The sequence below is a fragment of the Corvus moneduloides genome, chromosome 6, assembly GCF_009650955.1.
Source record: "Corvus moneduloides isolate bCorMon1 chromosome 6, bCorMon1.pri, whole genome shotgun sequence".
Taxonomy (NCBI): Eukaryota; Metazoa; Chordata; class Aves; order Passeriformes; family Corvidae; genus Corvus; species Corvus moneduloides.
Genome location: NC_045481.1, coordinates 10650348 through 10669113, shown reverse-complemented (window position 1 = coordinate 10669113; position 18766 = coordinate 10650348). Strand labels below are relative to the sequence as shown.

The 18766-nt window shown below is 46.4% G+C and overlaps 1 protein-coding gene across 2 annotated transcripts in view; it reads left to right on the top strand.

The window, feature by feature from the left end:
• The first annotated feature begins 5741 nt into the window (after positions 1 to 5741).
• Positions 5742 to 18766, top strand: part of RCOR1 (REST corepressor 1) — an 84237-nt gene continuing 71212 nt past the window's right edge. The window contains exons 1-3 of one of the 2 annotated variants that reach the window (XM_032111509.1): positions 5742 to 5813; positions 6111 to 6290; positions 6387 to 6446. In XM_032111509.1, coding sequence (XP_031967400.1) covers positions 5765 to 5813; positions 6111 to 6290; positions 6387 to 6446 — 289 coding nt within the window. In that variant the 5' untranslated portion in view covers positions 5742 to 5764. Of the gene's footprint in view, positions 5814 to 6067; positions 6291 to 6386; positions 6447 to 18766 lie in introns of those variants that run through there. The other variant, XM_032111510.1, reaches the window with a different exon arrangement.

Here is an 18766-nt window from a genome sequence, read left to right as displayed (position 1 = left end):
GTTAAATGCTGTGCTGACTGCAATCATCCCTATGATTAAGTGACTCCCAAAAAGGAAGTATTTTTTTCCCCATATGTTTTCTTAAGGAGTGATGAATCTCTTCACACAGTGTATTTCTCATCAGATATGGAGATTAACTTAAACAGAGAACTGAGTGAAGGAAACCCATCAGCTGTTTGAGGCTTTCTACTCTGATTTTGCTGCACGACTCTTTGTCATCCTCAGCCAGAGAAAGGTGCCTGTCCCACCTCACTCAAGGTTTGTTTTTTGGGAGAAGGCACCAGCTATGGAAGGGTTAATACCACCGAAGCCTGTCTCACCTCCTCTGACTGCCATCATTTCCCACTTTCTCCTCCTGAGCTCTTCTCCAGGGCTGATCAGAGGTGCAGGATGGGGGCCAGAGAGGGGCTGCCTGCTCTGGGTGCTGCCTCCCAAGGGTGCCCCACTCTGGAGCACTGCTGGCTGGGCAGGGGGGGAGCTGAGGGGGAACAGGGCTCCTCCACAGCCTCAAGTTTAATTAGCTGAGAGGAGCTCCCAGGAGGAAAGGGAGGAATTGGAGTCCTGTGAGAGCAAGGTAGGGTGGTGGGGAAAGCCATATGTGCCAGGCGCCAAAACTCTCCTACGGAGATGGTCACAGTAGCAGGTACAGATGTGTGACTCCTGTTCCCATCAGCTTCACAAGCTGTGAAATAGCTCCTAGCACGGATGCTGAATCAAACCCACTGGGGGCTGTGTCCATGCTTTGCTGGGGACAGACAGGGTGTTCTCTGCAAGTCTGCCCACACCAAGATGGTCGTGTGCTCGTCCCACTGCTCTCCCTGGCATTGCGAGCCTCTGCCTGAGCAGGATTTCAGTCTCATCCTCTCCATCCTCCCAGGGCCATCTCTTAGAGCCTCCCCTCTGGGTCAGCCTGGAGCACTGCTCCAGGCCAAGACAGTGTTTCCTCGGCTGCTGTGGCTCCCCTGGTCCTGCCATGCTCACCCTGCAGTCCTTTTCCTGCCTTCCACTGCTGATCCAGCCCCAGCTCTGCACCCTCTCACTCCCACCACAGTTCCCCGCCTCGATTTTTTCCACTGGCCTCCCACTCACTACAGGATATGAGCCATTCTCTCCAGTGGGAAATAAAAGTTTGGATTAAAATTTGCTATATTACTCCTTCTCTAAAAGCAACTTTTAGGCTGAAAGGCTCTAATGACAAATTTCCAAAGGCCTGCAAGAGATTTAGGGACAGATTTTAAAAGTCTTTCAGTTACATTAAAATGAAATTAGATGCCCCTTGGTGGTTTTTTTTCAGCAAAAGGAGGTGCTTTTGAAATTTGCACATTATGCCTGTTTATGTCTTTTAGGCATGTAAATGCTTCCAGGAATTTGGGGTTTGAACACCCAAGTCCCCTTGAAACCTAAGAGAACCAGGCATCAACTCATGTGCATTCCTTCCAAATTCCAGCCAAAATTGTTGTTGAACTTGGAGCACAAAGTTCTAAAGTAAGAGATTATAAACCCGATTTCCACTCTGCATTAGCAGGCAGCTTAGCACCAGGGAAAAAACCAACCCATACTGTTGACTGTATAAACATCTTCTTCAAAGGGTAACATTTTTCTGATTAATAGCCTTTCAGTATTAAAAACAATCAGTCTAGAGCGTGATTAATTGTCCCTTTTACTACTGGTAACCAACTATATGTATATACATACGCACATACATACATACATATATACGCACTTGTGTAAACACATGCACGTTCTCACTGGGGTAAGCATTTTTAGCATGGCTGTTTTCAAGGAAAATACAGTATGAAGGAGGTGAGAGAGCTGCTTTCTACAGCTCCAGCTAATGGGAAGGGTTTTAGCTCTTGTAACCCTTTGTTGCAAAAACTAGCAGCCCTGAGGATGCACGATGAGCATTGCTGTCCTGGGAACAGGCTTGAAACACTCACCTGGGCAGGAAGGAGGCCAAGAAAGAGGCAGAAGACACTCTTCTTTTCATCCAGGGAATAAAAGCTGCTCAGTTGTTGGGCATCCTGACTGCATTTCTACTTCATCTGTATTTTACTTGTGGCACTGACAGGGTTAATGACAGTACAAAAAGTTTTCATTTAAAAATTGGCAAGGAGAGGTGTTTTTCCCCTTAACAAAGAGAAACAAATTTCAAGAAATTTTTTTAAATTACAGTCCTGCCTGGTCCAACCTGTTAGGCCACAGTATATGCACAACGGTGACGCTGTCTTCATAAGGAAGAGACTTTTTTTTCTCCTCTTTTTGCTATATCTAAACAGGTGAGCAAGTTAACCACTACATTACAGTATTGTCCAGAAGTTGCAGCCAAGCTCAGGTGCAAGGAAAATACCATCCCTGCTTTACATAACAGCATCTGCTGCGGATCATACACGAAATTCCTCTTGAAGAGCCTCAGCAGGACATACAGGTATGTGCAGCCAAGTGTGGGATCATGGCCTGACATGTCTAAATGAAGTTTTGATCCAGGTAAACAAGACCCTGTACCTGCCAGAGGCTCTCGTAGTGCTCAAAGGGTTTCCTCCCCATCTCTCCCACTTTGCAGAACTTAAAAAAAATGAAGTTTTAACAAAGGTTTTCTCCAGAGCAAGCACTGTGAGCCAGAGGAGTAGAATTTGTTGCTCTTTTGGCATTAGTTAGAGGCTGCATAAAGTGTATTCACTGCTGCTGCTAAAAAATAAAACACAATTCTCTATTTTGTGTATGGTCTCTGTGTACACTCTCGCCTACACTCTGCAAAGAGTTTTGTTTATGGCCAGAAAACAATTTTTCAAAGTTTCCTTCAAGAACAACACCAAAATCTGTTGTGCTGTTTTGGGACACTCTCAAAAATTCAGGCTTTTAGCTGAAGCATAAAGAAACCCAACACCAGTGTTCAGAAAGCAAAAACCAACAGGAAAAATTTTCTCAATGGTTAGAAATAAAAAGCTCCATCAGCATCAGAGCTGTTGTATTCAGGGCTCATGAATTTCTGCAGAAAGGCTGGAAATTGAAGAGCAGCCCTGCTGTGGATGAAGAGGGTGTTGTTGGCCTGGGACAACAGCTGTGACAGGTGCAAACAGACTGTGACGGTGACAACGCTGAGACTTCCTGCTCTGGGGACACACGCACATGCACAGGGCACACACACAGCCCTTGGCAGCCAAGGGAGAAGGCATGGATCTGCTGCTGTTCCTGGGCACCTGCTTATCTTCTGCTGGGGTCAAGGAGCAGCCTGGTGAGCAGGCAGGAGGGGCAGAGTGTGCCTGGCTGACCTGGGGGATGGCTTCGGCAAGGGTGGCATCCCTCATGGCACTGCCAAGTATTGGGGACGCAGGGAATGTGCTGCTTCCCCAGCCCACTCTGACAGGATGGAGCTGCTCAACCCAGCTTCTGGGAGAGGCTGTGGGGCCAGGGCTTTGGGAAAGGCAAACTGTGGTGAAGTGCCGGCAGTAAATGTTGTTTCAACAGTTCAAATGAGGGAAATTGTGTTATAAATAATTTAGATGATTGATTTAAGATTTTAATCCTGGGGCCTAAGTGGGTAATGGCCATGAGGAGAGGAGGACGGAGGGAGGAAGTGAAGGAAGACCAAAATTAGGCCCAAATTTGCAAAACCGTGCACAAGTATGTGTGTCTCAGCTGTACACACGTTTCCAAATGTCATCTGTGGTCTCAGGTTCAAGTTCAAGTTCAGGTATGCTTCAGCCTGAGTCTTGGGTGAGCCTTTTTTTTTCTTCCTTCAGTACTGGGACCTTCAAAGCTCATTTTAAAATGAAAGATCAGGTGTTCCCTTCCTGCCCTTGCATTTCTGGAGTAGAAATCTTCGAGTACAGAGAAGGATAATGAACACTCAGCCATGTTTGCATTCCTGTCATCATGAAAATGTATTCTCTGCTACAGAACTAATACACTTTGCACCGGGAAATATTTGTGGCTGTCAGCACTGGGGTTTAAGAGCATCACTAATTACTCCTCTGATTTAGAACTGATATTTTCAACGAGTGTGGGATCAAGAGCCACCATTATAAATGTTAGTTTTGTGAGACAGAAAAAGTTATTTTTATGTATGTACTTATTTTTATGTAGCGGAAAATAAGCTTATTTTTTCAGTGGTAGATAACTGAGTGAATAAATACTCACAGGTACATGCATGTGTAAATGAAGGAAACCGACTGCATATCTACGTAGGCACAACATACATACCAAGTGAAGATGGGAAAGGAGATATTGTAAAGACCACAGTATGCTGAAACAGACTACCACGCACTTCAAAAACATATTTCTTTCCATAATTTTAATGGCGAAAATAGTGTGTGAATATTCAGGATCCTTTCCAAACTACTCCCTAGACGTGAAATAATTTTGATAATCTTAGGCACAACATAGAGAAGGAAGGGTAAGGCCAGGGTTGGAGACGATGGCTCTCCCTCAGCAGCTCTTTCCCCCTCCCCCTGTGCAAATTCTCTTGGATTAAAATGGCAGAGGGAGGCGGGGAGTGGCTGGAGACAGTTTGGCTGATACGAGATAACCGCTGCTAGTCAAATGGCACTTTTAATTGCCCGGGCCAATAAAAAAAAAACTTGCTACAGAAGTTAATTTGAATGAAAATAGCAGACACACCCCACAAGCTGCTTTCCATGACCGCGCATTGTGCTGCCTCAGCCTGATGTACAGTTCGAGTAGCAAATAACAGCGAGCGGTCTGGATAGACTTTGGTTGCCCATTTTAGCTACGGCGGGGCTGGACGCCCCCTTCTCCCCACCCAGCAGTGTTCCCCCTCGCCGCGCCGGTTTTCCCGGCTGGAGCCTCGTGTGCCGAGGGAAGGGAACGCGGTGCCGCTGCCCCTTTTGTTCCCCCGCTCGCTGCCGGGTCACGCCGGGGAAGGCACGGAGCGTGGGACGCGGCCGCCCCGCCGGGAGGGCTCCGTGCCGGCTCCGCCTCCGGGGCCGCGTGGAGAGCCGGGCGCGCCACCGGGAATGCGGGGCGCGGGATCTGTTGCACGGCCGGGCCCTGAGCGCGGAGCCCGGCTCGGTACAAGAGCCCCGGCAGGCCAAGGGGCAACCAGGGAGTTTCTTGAGGGGACCTGGGGCGCCGCCCGGTGCAAGGGCGGCTCCTGGGCACCGAGCGAAACCCTTGAGGGCGGCTCTGCCCCGGGGGCAGCTGGCAGCGCCCAGCTGACGAGGCTGCACCGGGGCCCCGTCCGTGCGGTGCCCGCTTTCCGGCTGGCTGCTGGCGCTTCCCCGGGTCTCTCCGACCCCGGCACTGTCCCACACTCTCGGCACCGCTTCGGTCGGGCCGCCCCCATCTCTCCTCAGGCCACTCCTGGCCACCGGGACCCCGTCCCCTCGTCGGACTCTAGCCACTGCTGCTGGCGGGAGCCGTCCTGAACGCACCAAGCACAGACCCCCGACCCTGCCCGGCTCGGCTTCCCTCGGGCAACTGAGCTTTGTATGGAATCCCATTCAAACCACGCCGTAACCTTCCGCCAGAGGGGAGGCGGATGGGGAGGGGGGGCAAAGTAGTCCCTCGCCACGCTCCTCCCGGGTCCGAGTTCCCGGCAGGGCGGCGGAACCGGGGCCGAGCCGGGGAAGCGGCCGGGGAGGGGCTCCCCGGTGGGGGGTGCGGCCCCGCCTCCCGCCCGCTCCGCTCGGAGCAGAGGAGCGCGGAGCAGAGGCATCGCTGGGCGGAGAGATCCCGGAGCCCGCACACACACGGCCGGCGGTCCGCCTCCACCGCGCCCAGCGAACGGAAGCGCCGGGCCGCCGCGATGGACAGGCGGCGCCGGCCAATGGGCGGGCGGGATGGCCTCCCAAAATGTAGGTTTGGCCAATGGGAAGGGGCAGGAGCGGGGGGAGGCGGGGCTGGCCGCGGGCAGCAGCGCAGGTTGAGCGGAGTCCCAGCGCAGGGCTGGGATGAGCCTCAAAGTTCGGGGCGATCGCGGTGGGGGATGTAGCAGCGCCGCCACCGCCGCGTACCGGCCCGGCCCGCCCCGGCTCCCGCCCGCCCTTGGCGCCTCCTACAGCCCCCCCCCCCGCAGTTTTTAAACTCTGATCTCCCCCCCCCCCCCCCCTTCTTCTCCACACCCCCCCTCCCCTTCCTCCCCTAAATGCCAGCCATGATCGAGAAGGGCCCGGAGGTCTCGGGGAAACGGCGGGGCAGGAACCAGAACGCCGCCGGGGCGAATAATAACAACAACGGCGGCAGCAAAAGTTTATCCGCCGCCCCCAACGGCAACAGCAGCGTGAACTCCTGGGAGGAGGGGAGCTCGGGGTCGTCCAGCGATGAGGAGCACGGTGAGGAGCGGGTGCGGGGTGGGTTTTTTTTTAGGGGGGGGGCTTAGGGGCCGCTCGGGCCCACGCGGGTAACGCTTCTCCCTCTGCCTCCCTCAGCTGGCGGCGGAATGAGGGTCGGGCCGCAGTACCAGGCGGTGGTCCCTGATTTCGACCCCGGTAAGTCTTTATTATATTTTAAGGGGGGCAACTCCTCCCCCTCATCCAGTGCTTTGGACCCCTCCCGATGAGCGGGGGTACTCCCCCCCCGCCTCCCCCGGGTTCTGCTCATCGGGTCCAAAAATGATCTCTCCTTAATTCCAGTCTCAAACACCCAGAGCAAGAACAAGGACCCCCCCCCCCCTCCCCTTCCTCCCCCCTTCCCCAGCGCACACGGTTGATAAAAGAACTCTCGATGCTTTCCAGAGGGCGCTTTGCAGGCAGGGAGGAACAGGGAAGCTGGCAGGACTGGAGGAGGCAGGAGATGGCAGTTGGGTGGGTTTTTTTTTTTCTTCTTCTTTCTTTCTTTCTTTCTTTTCTTCTTTCTTTTTTTCTTTTGGTCGGGTTTTTTTTTGTTTGTTTTTCTTTCTTTTTTTGTTTGTTCTACCCTCTCAAACTCGTGTTTCTGTGGCCTCAGCGATAGGGGTGGAACTAGAAGACATCAAGTTATAATTATAATTTTTTTTCGAAGGTATTTAGAAGTGACTTAGGTCTGTATTTTAATTTTCTCTCTTCCTAAGAAGCTGGTTGCCTCTGTCCTCCAAAAGAAAAAAATAATTGTTTCGTGTTCCAGCTATTCTGCTGCGGTTCTTTGTAAGCTAATTTAAAGTGGTATGGAAGCAAATTTTGAGCAAACAAAGGAATTGGGGCTGTGCTGAAAGGCAGGTGCTGGAAGCACTGTTGTACTGATGTATCTCCGTGTATAGAAAGACAGGCTGTTGACCTCTTTAGTTTGAAATCTAAGCTTGCTTTTTTTTTTTTTTTTTTTTTTGTATTGTTCCTTTGTAAGTGGAGGTTGTAGCTAGTGAAAACCCTCCTTCTGTTTGGAGATCCTAGCGTTTGGAGTTGTCCCTTTGCCCAGCCCAAACTTAATTGAATCCTCTGCACCTCTCACACTAAAACAAAAAGAATGGTGTGGAAAGCCACAGTGTCTCCTTATCGAATAATCCTGAGAGTTGCTATTGTGTGGACTCAGGAAAGAGATTTATCGTGGGTCATCCTCAGACTGTGCACTAATGTTTGATGCCTTTTTTGTTACTAAATATATATGTCTGTTCCTAACTGTTAAGGTCTCAGGGTGGGGGGAGGGCAAAGAGGATTTTTTTTTCTTAAGTTCATTATTACTTGTATTCATTTACAGAATAATTTTTCCCCACTCCTTTCCCCCTTCTTTTTCTTGACAAAATAAGATACAAGGGAGGTCCATTTCTTGTTTGACCAGGAGGAAAAAGGGGGCGGACAGGGGGGAGGAGGAGGAGGAGGAGAAGGGAGGGTGAGGAAGGGGGAGCTGTTAGCTAGGCAGCAGTTGACACTGGTTTTCAATCTGTAGGTCAAACGCAGCATTTCTGTAACACACGACGTGCATCACACTGACTTATCAGCCACGTATCACAACAATACTTGGGCTTTTTGGTCACCCTGGTGAATTACGCTCTTTTGAGCAATCCATTTATCTAACATAATAGATGGAGGGGGAAAAAATACTGTGAGCCGCTTCCTCACCGTTGTGTACTGAGATGTACATTGTTCTGGTTTAAACTTACAGACATACAGTGACCTATACAAAGGTTATTGCTTTCTGTGCTATGTGGAGTGGAAGGGAGGGGGGAGTGTGTGATGTGAAGAAACAAATTTTTTTCTGAGTAATCTGTACCCTAACACGGGATCAGCAGGTGATTGTGTTTGAGTACATAGTGTAATACAGAAAGCTCATAGTAGGTTCACCCAAAGTAAATGACCAGTCTTCTGATGACCTGAATGGACATCAGATCTTCCTTTACTGGCCTCTGGGGTTTTTTTTTCTGTTTCTGGAAAGTATACCTTTTAGTTAAGAAGTTTGGGGTGAACTTTTGTCTGCTTGTGTATGGAAAAGTTTGTTTCCTGTCTTGTGGAATTACCCAGGAATCATTTTGCAATGCCACGTTGTTCCCTGAATTTTGTCATCTCTTCTTGGTCCTAAAGGCTAAAAGCTGCATTAAGTTCATTTGTTATGTCTCTTCTGTTTCCCTCTTTAAGAAACAAAACCCTAAATAAGCCTAACATGCTGCACTAAGACCTTTTGACTAAAACTATTAAGTTGTCCTGTCTCGCTGGCGACATCAAAAGTTAGATTGAAATAGTGTTATCAGAGTGCAGTGATACTGTGTCTGCCTCTCACTAAAAATTTTAGTGACTGGTTGACCAAAGGATCCTAAAGCCTGAAAATTGTTTGTTGTTGAGTTGTGGAGGCTTTCTCCTTCAGGTTAGCTGGCTGGTAAAATGTGGAGTGCTCATGCTGCTCTGACTGTGTCTGAGGGGAAAATAACACAGACCAGGCCTTGTGTGTATTTGTTTTTTTTAAACTTAATGTTCAGTTATACCTCGGGTTTGGCTGAGGTGTATCTGTAACTGCTTATTCTTACATCAGCATTTTACGTGGGAGTTCCTCTGTCCCCATGCAGAGGGGCAGAGAAAGCATTTAATTTTGTTTCACTTCTCAGCCACATGTGAGCTGCTGCAAAGAGTGGTGAAGTTAGGAAAATTTTGAAAGGTCTGAAATCCTTTTCTGTGCAGCTGCAATAGAAAAGAGAGGTAGAGCAAGGCAGTGGTGGGATGTTGATCTGAGTATCATGAATTAAATAGTCAGAGAAGAGCAAAAAACTATTGCATGGTATGGCCTGTAAGTGAAGAGAGTGTTCTCAGTGGTTGCGTAAATTTAGGAAGTGAAGGGACTTCATCCTCTTTTAGTTAGCATGGAGAAGGGTAGAAAGTTCTTGTCTCTCCCTTGTTTTACCAGAGTATAGGGAAAAGGGTTAAGGGTTGTGCAGCTTTGTTTTTACTTTTTCCTTGGAACCAGAAAATGACAAGTTCACACTCTGAATTAAAATACCTTGGTGTAAGTTTGTAATATTCCTTGCGGCTAAAACTTGCTGTGGCAGTGGCCAAGGAAGGGCCTGATGTGATTCTTTGACTGTAAAAATGCTCATGGCTGGAATCCTATGTAGGAGGTGGTTCTTACTCACAGCTCCTTTAGTAAATCTCTGTATGGTGGCAAGGCCTATTCCATGAGCTGGCAGAGCTTGTAGGTTCTTCACTAAATTTAATGTTGCTATCCTTTTTACCCATCCCAATCTCCCCATATTTTGGGAAAGTGCATTCTCACCACATTGATCCCACTTCTTTTATTATCTCAAAATCTTACAGGTCTGTTATTATTGTTACAGTACTTAACACCTTTATTATTATTTGCATAATATGAGTAGCTGTGCAGTAATGACAAGGCTTTTGCAGAGGCAGTGTGTGTATTAAACAAGCCAGTTCAACTTGGGAGAAGAATAGGGAAAACTTCTTGGGCTGAAAATCCCATGCCAGAGCTCACTAGACTCAGTAAAACTTGCACTTCAGCTATGCTTCACTGTTTGGCCTTGAGTTCACAGATGTAATATGAAAAATTGCTATTGTGTCTGCTATTTCTTCTCTTATTAGAGCTCAGAATCAATTATTTGCCAGCCCAAAATTCTGTGTGTTAAATGAAGGCTGATATTGGTAGGTCAGCATTTCTTGTGAGTTCTGAAACTGAGGCACGGAAGGTTTTGGAGAGGCAGACTATTATGGTTCTTTTAATCCATACAAATGAAACCCACATGTCTTGTTAATAGGAAAACTTAGTGGAAGGAAACATTGTATATCCTAAAGCTGAATAAAAATCTTTCATATGGGGAAGCACTGATACTGTACTTGACCATTTTATTTGTTGCTTATTAATTTATGCTATTGGAACTCTGAAAATAGGAGGAAGAAAACATTAGTGAGCACTTTAACACAGCCAGTGAATTTCACTAAAGATTAAAGCTTCCATAATTTTGAGGAGTGTTAAATAACTCCCTGAAGAGAACAGTTATTCCAAAATTTTGACTTATATTGAAGGCAGATGAACTTTTTTTTCTCCTTTGTAGGATTACAACTTTAGATTTCCTTATTTGTTGCAATGGCAGTAAAAATACAAGCCACATCTTGCATCTTTGGACGTTGGTTGTGTCGGTCATCTTTGGAAAGCAGCTTCTGGGGCTCTTTCCAGTAGAAACAGATGAGGAAAAGCAGGTTTGACTCAACAGCGTCTTGTGGAAATGCAAATTTGGGATGTATGTCAGCTGGTAGACTTCAATCCCTTACTTGCAATGTTGCTGTCTTCCCAGTTTTTTGGTTTCATACTGTAACAGTTAAAGTAAGTAAAAATGGTGGAAGGAAATCCACCTGTAGTGCTTTCACCCCTCGGTTCAGAAAAGCCTGTTGGTAGGTGCTCACTGCCAGAATGCCACTAATCCTTGAGGAGCTTGTTCTCTGCTCCACACTGTTAGCTGCACTGTGTGCTCCTGCACAAACAGTTGGTATTCCCAGGCCTTCGTTTGTGATGAAGACTGTGTTATTTCAGTATTGCCAGAAAATGAAGGGGGAAAAAAAAGAAACCAGCAACCCTTTTCACTATAGTGAGAAACCTTGTCAGTGTAGTTGTGTCTAAGAAGAGTTTAAAAAAAAGCCCCAAGATAGTCTCTGCTGTCTCTTATCTGGAGTGCCTGATCACTGTATGGAAGTGGTGGAGTGGCCATGTGCTAGGGGAGGGAGCTAATACATCCATCCAACTCTGGCTGTTAAAACGTGCCTACCCTCTGCCTATTTAGGTTCAAAGGTTGAAAGTATAATATTGGGACAGCCCATGGGTGTCTGATTCCCCTAGAACTGTTATATTTCTCTGGTGGTTGTAAAGGCCATGTTTTATTAGGTTGTATCATCAGCTACTTCATGGGGTTCTGGGCAGAGGCACCTATTGACTTACACAATCAGAACTGTAACCCTTTAACAAGAGGTTGTTATAAGCCCCTTTATGACTTACATTTGACAAGTCCAGCTCCCAGCCTTCTTGTTCTGGTTCTTTCTTTGCAGCTAGTCCTGTGCCTCACAGTCCTAATAGTTTGCAAGTAGTCTGACTACCCAATGGGTGTAGAGAAAATGGTATTTTGATGAATGGACTCATCAGAAAAGGGATGAGAAAAAAATAAAAAAGTGCTTTTTAGGTGACACTTTGGGATCTCCATCTAAGCAAGTGGAAAATTCAAAACCCAGCTCCTGAAACTGGAAATACTGGTATCTTGGAAAGCTATCTCATATCTTCAAATGGCTGTGCCTTAAACTCAGCAGGCTGGAACTCCCTTAGTGCAACAGTCCCTTTGGAAAAGAAGGATGAATTAAGAGGGTGTTTGATCTAATCAGCAATACCAAACCATAATGTACTAAAGCCCAGGGTGTTTGGACTGACAGAGGCTGCCTGGTGTCTTGGTAAACCACACACGCCTTGGGTCTTTCACTGTTGTTTGAGGAGATGTACATCATCCCCAACAAGGGTGTGTTTTCAGAATTAGGTGGTGGAAAATTTAGGTACTGCAGGTTTTCCCTTAAACTCTGGTGGGAGAAGAGGAGCTTTTCCTCCTAGTTGTAGTCAGCTCAGTGCCATACTTCCTCATGGGCTATATTTGTCTTGCCCTCCTTCTCAGAGGTCACAGGCTCTGTCAATGTGCTGTAGTGCAGAGCAAATGAGAAGGTCTTGGACAGGCACTCCACCAGAAACTGTTGCCAAACCCTTGGGTTTTTGTTTTAACTCTGTAGGAATTTAGGTACAGTTGAAGGGTCAGGCTGGTGTCCAGCAGCCCTGTGGAAGCGGGAAGGTAACTCCTACCATCTCCTTACTGGGCTGGCAACTCTGCTGGTGTGTGGATGAGCCTGTCTCATCTTTTTCTGTCATTGGTATGTACTGTTGGTCCAGTCACCAGGGCAGGAAAGGCTGAAATCCTGCTACTACAGAGTGAAGTTTACTTGTAGATGCTGACACTTCAGCTTATCCTCTGTTTTTAAAATTCACCCTGGAGAAAAAGATGAGTAGTGGTCAAGTTGGAAACTTTATTATCCATACCTCTGACACCTCAGCAGCAGTACAGCTGTTGATTTGGTGTCATATCTTTTTCACCTGTGGGCTGCTTGCCTGAAGGGAGACCATTTTTAAGCCTACATTGCTCAGCAGTCAGCTTTCACCCAGCCTGTTGACTTGTCCTGTGAAGGGGTGCAGAGGTGCTCTAGTGGTGAGCACGGCTCCCACTCAAACATGTTTCAAGGCACAGTTTTGGAGCTTTCTCATTATTCAAATAGCACCGAGAACATCCTTCTCAAACCTTAATGCTGTTGTAAACAAACAAATCTCTGTGTAGCCAAAGCCTGTGGCTTCTTTCCCTGCCTGGCACATGCAGTGTTTGTATGTGGAGGTAATAGCTGTCTCATGTACTGACAAATGTATTAATGGCTGGACTGGAATTAATACTAGGTAGAGTGACTGCTTTGTTCTTCATAGCTGGTTCCTGCTGCTTAATGAGGTGCTCTTAAAACTCTTGTTTTCAGTCCTGGTTAGGTCTGTGACTTGGCCAAGTGAAGGCTTAGAGCTCCCTGTGATTAGTCATTATAATTAGCTCGGAAATCTTTGCCTCTGTGATCAAGGCGCCCTGTATAATGCGGCTTATAGTGGGCTCTCGCCCTGTCACATACCTTCAGCGTAGTATGGATGACAGTGCTCTGCTGGACACATATGTATTTACCTGTGTTGTAACTTTAATATACAATTCCTTCATATGTGCCAGGCAGGTAAATCTGAAGTAACTTCCTCCTCAGGAAAGCGTGGTTAGTGCTAGTCCCCGCTTCACTCAGGGCAATTTCTGGCTGTGGCCAAGGCTTGCCTTACCCTTACCAAGTGTAAGGTAAGATTGAGACATGGTGACTAGTAGCTGAGTAAAGAGAGCAAATAAAAAAGAAAACTTTGGCGTAGTTAGAGCATGCCTCTTTCCTAGGAAGTCTGTACCTCTTTCTGTACTGGGTGACCTTGTCTTTTGAGGCTTTGACTTGGCAGCATAGCAAGATGAGCAATCCCACATCAGGTGTTTAAACTTGAAATAACAGTTTAAAATTCAGTTCTTAAAAATACAAAGTTGATTTGTAAGCTAAACCTGATCATAAAAAGCACTTTTTAAGGAATGCTAGATTAGGTGTCTCTTTCTTTAAAATTTAGAAGCTTTTAATTTATTGTTCCATATGAAAGTTTTGATGACTTTGTGCTTTCTGAAAGTGCAAGAGGATGTGTTCAGCCTTAGTGAAGGCAGTGAAAGTTTCTCTAACATACTGGAGAATTGGGCTGCCTTTGTGCTCCTTACATTGTTTTGAAATGCAGCTGGTTGTGATGAGACTGGCTTTAAGTATTGTATGTCCAACTCAATAAATTTGCTGTACTTTTCATGTAAGGTTTTGAGATGAAACAAGTGAGTTTAACCTACCTTTCCAAGTGTTTTGAAAAATTCAGCTTTATGCAGCAGCTTGCTCTTTGAATTTCATAAAGGAAGTACTGGTAAATGTTGCCTCTCCAGGGGGAGGAGGCTGCAGTAGTGTGATAAAATTGCAAAAATCTACTCTCATGAGGCAATTCTAGTCTATTTTTCCCCCTTCAGCCCTCTCCTTCTATTGTGCAGGTATGTCTAGGGGACATCAGTAGGGTCTCATAGGTACTCTGTGTGTGTAACTAGGTGTGTCTCTGGAAAAATATTCCCCAGCCCTTTTACGGGCAGGAGTTGAAGGTTGTGGTTTTTTTGTCCTTAAAGTTATTTAATCTTTCTTGCTCCCTCCCCTAACTTTATGCTTTTCACCTGGATGGATTTCACAAATATTAACCTGAGAGAGCTTGTTTTTGCAGTGCAGTTGTCTAATTAGGGGAGTCTAACCACGTGGCTGTCTATTGCAGCTTTTCAGTTCTGCTCCCTGTAGGTATCTGGGATAACCTGTCATGATAGCATGTGCATGTGCTTTTAGACGACTGGATGTTTTACCAGGTTGGGCTTTAGTTCAAAGAGAGACTTTGATTTGGATGTTTGGTATTGAAAATAATTATTAGTGTATATGACCTTGAATTGATGTCCTTCTAGACTTTGTAACCCTAGTGTGAAAGCACAGCATAACAAATGTGTAATCGTAGTTGTGGCTTCTGGGTTCAGAAATCCCTAAGGAATATGTGTAAACAAGGCTTGCATGCAGGGGTACAATGCCTGCTGGTCCCTGGAGAGGGTACAGAGAGATTCTAGTTCTACCAGGGGGCTTGGGGATAGATAAAGACTAAGAAAAACCTCTCTTGAGTAGGAGATCACCTTCTCTCTGGAAGAACTGAATTGACAGGACTGGGAAAATCTGGTCTACATAACAGCAGTGCTTTTGTTGCAATGCTTTACGTGCAGCTTGTATTGAAATGCAAGGAGATTTTTTCTCTTTCCTCTGACTTCCCACCTTTGAGTGTCCAAACTCATGCCCTGTTCTCATCAGTAACACTGGTCTGAGTTTTGGCCCTGTGTAGATGGTGATGGGGAATTCTTCACCTCCTCCCCACCCCGTGTTGAGAGCCCACTGCCCCATGTAGCAGGTGCTGTTGGCTGGAGTTGCGGATAGTTCTGCGTTTAGGTTGCCGACAGCTGTGTGAGAAGCTAAAAGTGTCGCATCTGTAACCCAAGCTTTTTTGTTCTAAAGAATGTAAAATGATCAGTGATACCAGTGTGCACATCTATTCCTTTGGCTGATGTCTCTCCATCCTTAGGAGGGAGCTGGTATAGGTGCTTCTGGGAGGAGTAAAGGACTGTGAAGGCAGGCAGGCATTTGTACTTTCTTGGTATTGTTTTCTGTCTGGGAATCTTAAAGATGTCCCTCCTGGGACCCTTGTGCTGATTTGTGCAGCTGCTACCATACTGTTCATGACAGTAGCCATGGGAACACAAGTAGGATGATACAAGTTTAAAACTAACTTGTTGCTAGGCAGACCCAGCTCAATGTGTGTGGATTAAGTAGTCTTAACAACAACAAAAAAACCCACTCCAGATATTCTGCTGCTTCTGCGGGGGAAGCCATTTGGCCTCACCCCTAACTCTGGGTCTTTCTTTAGGCTGGCAGAATAAACTAGCCCCAGAAGAGTCCCCTGACACCAGCCAGACTTGGGGAAACCCCTCTTGTACATCTGAATTATGAGTAAGTGGTGGCTGGGGGGGGGGGGCAGCAGATGCAGAAGGTAGGTTTTGACACAACCTTTTCTAAAAAATCAAGTGCTGTGAAGTAAAGCCATGTGCCTCCCAATGCAAAACTATTGTGCCACTCAGTCTAAAAGTTTTAGCTTGCATTAAAATAGGTACTGCTACAAGTGACATGCACTAAACAAAGGTCATGGGCTTAAAATACCACAAGATCGCTTCTAAACTCTGGCTGTAAAAACTTAAAATTATGACTAAGGCAAGGTAAACACCTTCAAAAATTGCACTGCTTTTGCACCCTGTTAGCGTAGGTACTCTCTGTGCTTCATGAACTGGTGTAGACCTTTTAACTTGTTGGTAAGTTGTTTTGTCCCAAGCTTGTGTTTTGGCATTTTATGCTCAAGAAACAAGAGCAGTCTGTACCCTCATGTTATTTTTGTTGTTGATGTCTGACAAAGGATGGCATGTTATAGGGGCCCAAAGGGAACTAGAGACCCAAACTTTAAGGGAGTGATGGCCCCTGTATGCTTTTTGAGGGCTGAGCTCCAGCATTCTTTGTCCCTGCAGCTGTTGGCTTCCTGTATCACAGCAGTAATTAGTTATGCTCTGGCCACTGGTTTAAATGGATCTTTTTTATTTTATAAACATTTGCTGTGCCATAACTGTCATTCCTGTTGGAATAAGGCCATTTATAGAGATGCTCCCAATTACCACCTGCTCCTTTTCTTTCTTAGCAAAATACACTCTTACCTAATTTAACCTCCCACAGCAATTGCTTTGAAGTTGTTTTCTCTTTGCATCTTGGCTCACTGCTATACCTTTTCCCTCTGACCACCCTAACAAACAGTTTTTTTGCAGTTGTCCTTGTTTGTCCTTCCAAAAATTACCTGCTTCTGGGGAGAAAGCCTACTTGCTTGGTTTGTCCCAAACATTTCTGTAGTCAACACTTACAAGAAAAGATTTCTTTCCTTTAGTATGTCTCAGCCCTTTTTTTAGTTTCCTAAGTGCTACTTGTGGTTCTCCAACTTTCATTAGAGTTTTAGTACAGTTTATGGATTCTCTCCACCCTCTTACTAACCCAGCCCTGCTTGGATTTCTCTGCTCTTCTCTGTGTTCCCGACTCCTCTTTCTTGGTACTTTGTTCATCCAGGAGAGACACCCATGTCTGAGCTTCATTGTAGTTGTATTGTTCCAAGTTCCCCCTTAGACTGGAAGAAAGTGGTCATGACTTTTATTTTGTTACAATTTTGCTCTGTAAGAGGGGAAGATATAGCAGAACTCTGTCCCTTAACCTCTTCTACAACTTGCATACTTCTCTGGACATGGTATCTGCCTGCTTTTCAAGCATTTGTGTAGCAGTGATGTTTTTGCTTTTTTGGGCTCCTTAAGGCTTTTGTTTCATCACTGGATAATTTCTGCCTCAGCTTCTCCTGTGGAAGCCACTTGTTCTTGTAGGAGCAAATGCTCCCCCCCACTTTAGCTGGTGGAGCATCTCTCTTTGGCCAGTCATGTCACTCTTCTGAACTGTTGCTGCTGTGAGCAAACAGGTATGTGAGAGAGGTGAGAGAGTTGGTCTTTCCTTCAGCCAGGGCTGCCCTGGGAACAGGCTGAGTGCTTGTCTGGAGCCTTTAGCCGGCCCCTGCCTGCTGGGCACAGAGGCTGAATTGCTGAGAGTAGCTCTGAAGCCTGTCCTATGAATTTGGAGAGAGAGGGGAGGTCTCCTTGCCTGTTTTGTGAATAAAGCAAACCTTGAGGTTGCTGGCTGACTCAAATCTGCAAACAGTGTGGACATGCAGGAGCTTCTCTCTTTGCTGTAGTCTCAGCCTTGGGCTCATCATTGTGTGTGCTGAGGGGAGGCTCGGAGGGTACAGCTGGATATCATCTGAAGTTCTCATCACCTCTCTTCTCCTCTGAGGCTTTATGCAAGTTATCAAATAACTAGGGAGAAAGGCTTGCTGGTGGGAACTTGGTGGTGGAAGGATGATTTTTCAGAGCTGTCCTCTGGATTTCAGCCCAAGAGCTGAGTTGCTTGGCAAATAATTTCTTCGTATGTGTACTGGCTCTGAGAAGTGGGTCTGCTCTGTGGGAAACTGCTGCATTGTGCTCTAGCTCTTTCTGGTTTTTGGATGGGTTTTTATTCCTCTTGGTTTGGTTTTTGAGATGATTCTCCCCCAAGATTTGCCTGGGATTGTGAGTGCAGGGGATCAGTTTATTTTCTTGGGCATTTTCAGGTGAAACAGCAAGCTGTCCTCCACACACAGGTCAGGTGTAGTCCTTGTGGTGCAAACAGGGCAGGCACAAATCCAGCCATTCTGCCAGCAGGCTGAAAATTGGCAAGAGTTTAGGAGTGTATTTGTAGATTTGGGTGAAAAATTACTTTTTCTACTGAAACAGATACAAAGATGATTGTAGTTGGGAGGTCATGTAGTTTGCTCTGGTGCATCTAGTGACTGGGGAACATCCAAGTGCTGGTGCAGAGTGGAGATGGCAATCTGAGACTGACCACTACTGGTTTGAAAGGAGGGATGTAGATTGAGCAGACATTTATAAATGCTAAAGCTGTTTTAAAGTGTGTGTGTGAGTAGTTATGTTAGGCAGATTCATGTTGTTTATTGTACTCATCTTGCTGAAGTTATTCTGAAGGATGGAGGAGAAATAAAGACAGAACTTCTTGAACCCCTAGTAATATTTTTAGAGATCATAAAAGCAAATAAATGAGCTGTTGGAGAGTTAGACTTGGGAGCAGTCCTTGTTGCTCAGACACTTGCTGGGAAAGGGGACTGTTTGATGCCCTCTTACCTGAGTTCTTGTGAAAGAGGCTCTGGGAGCTGATACTGGGCTCTTCTTTGAAGCAGCCATCTCCGAGCTCTGTTCGGTGGAATGCTGTCCTGTCTGGTTATCGCTCCCTCTGCTCTGGCCACTGTGTTGCCCACAGCAATACCTCCATAGCAGCAGCCACATCCTTTTGTTACAGCTGGAGAGAAGGAAACCACTGGGTGCAGTAGCATTGCCTGCGAAATGATTTCAGTATCTGCTGGGCGGGGGGGTAGGCGGAGATGTAATGGGGTCTCTGAGAGATGGATAGGAGAAATCTTTCCAGTGACTATGTAGTTTGCCTGTTAATTCAGGCAGTGGATTTAATTCATGCTGCCGGGACTGGGACAAAGCTTGGAGCAGGTGCTCACCCAGAGCCTGCTTAAGTTGGATAGA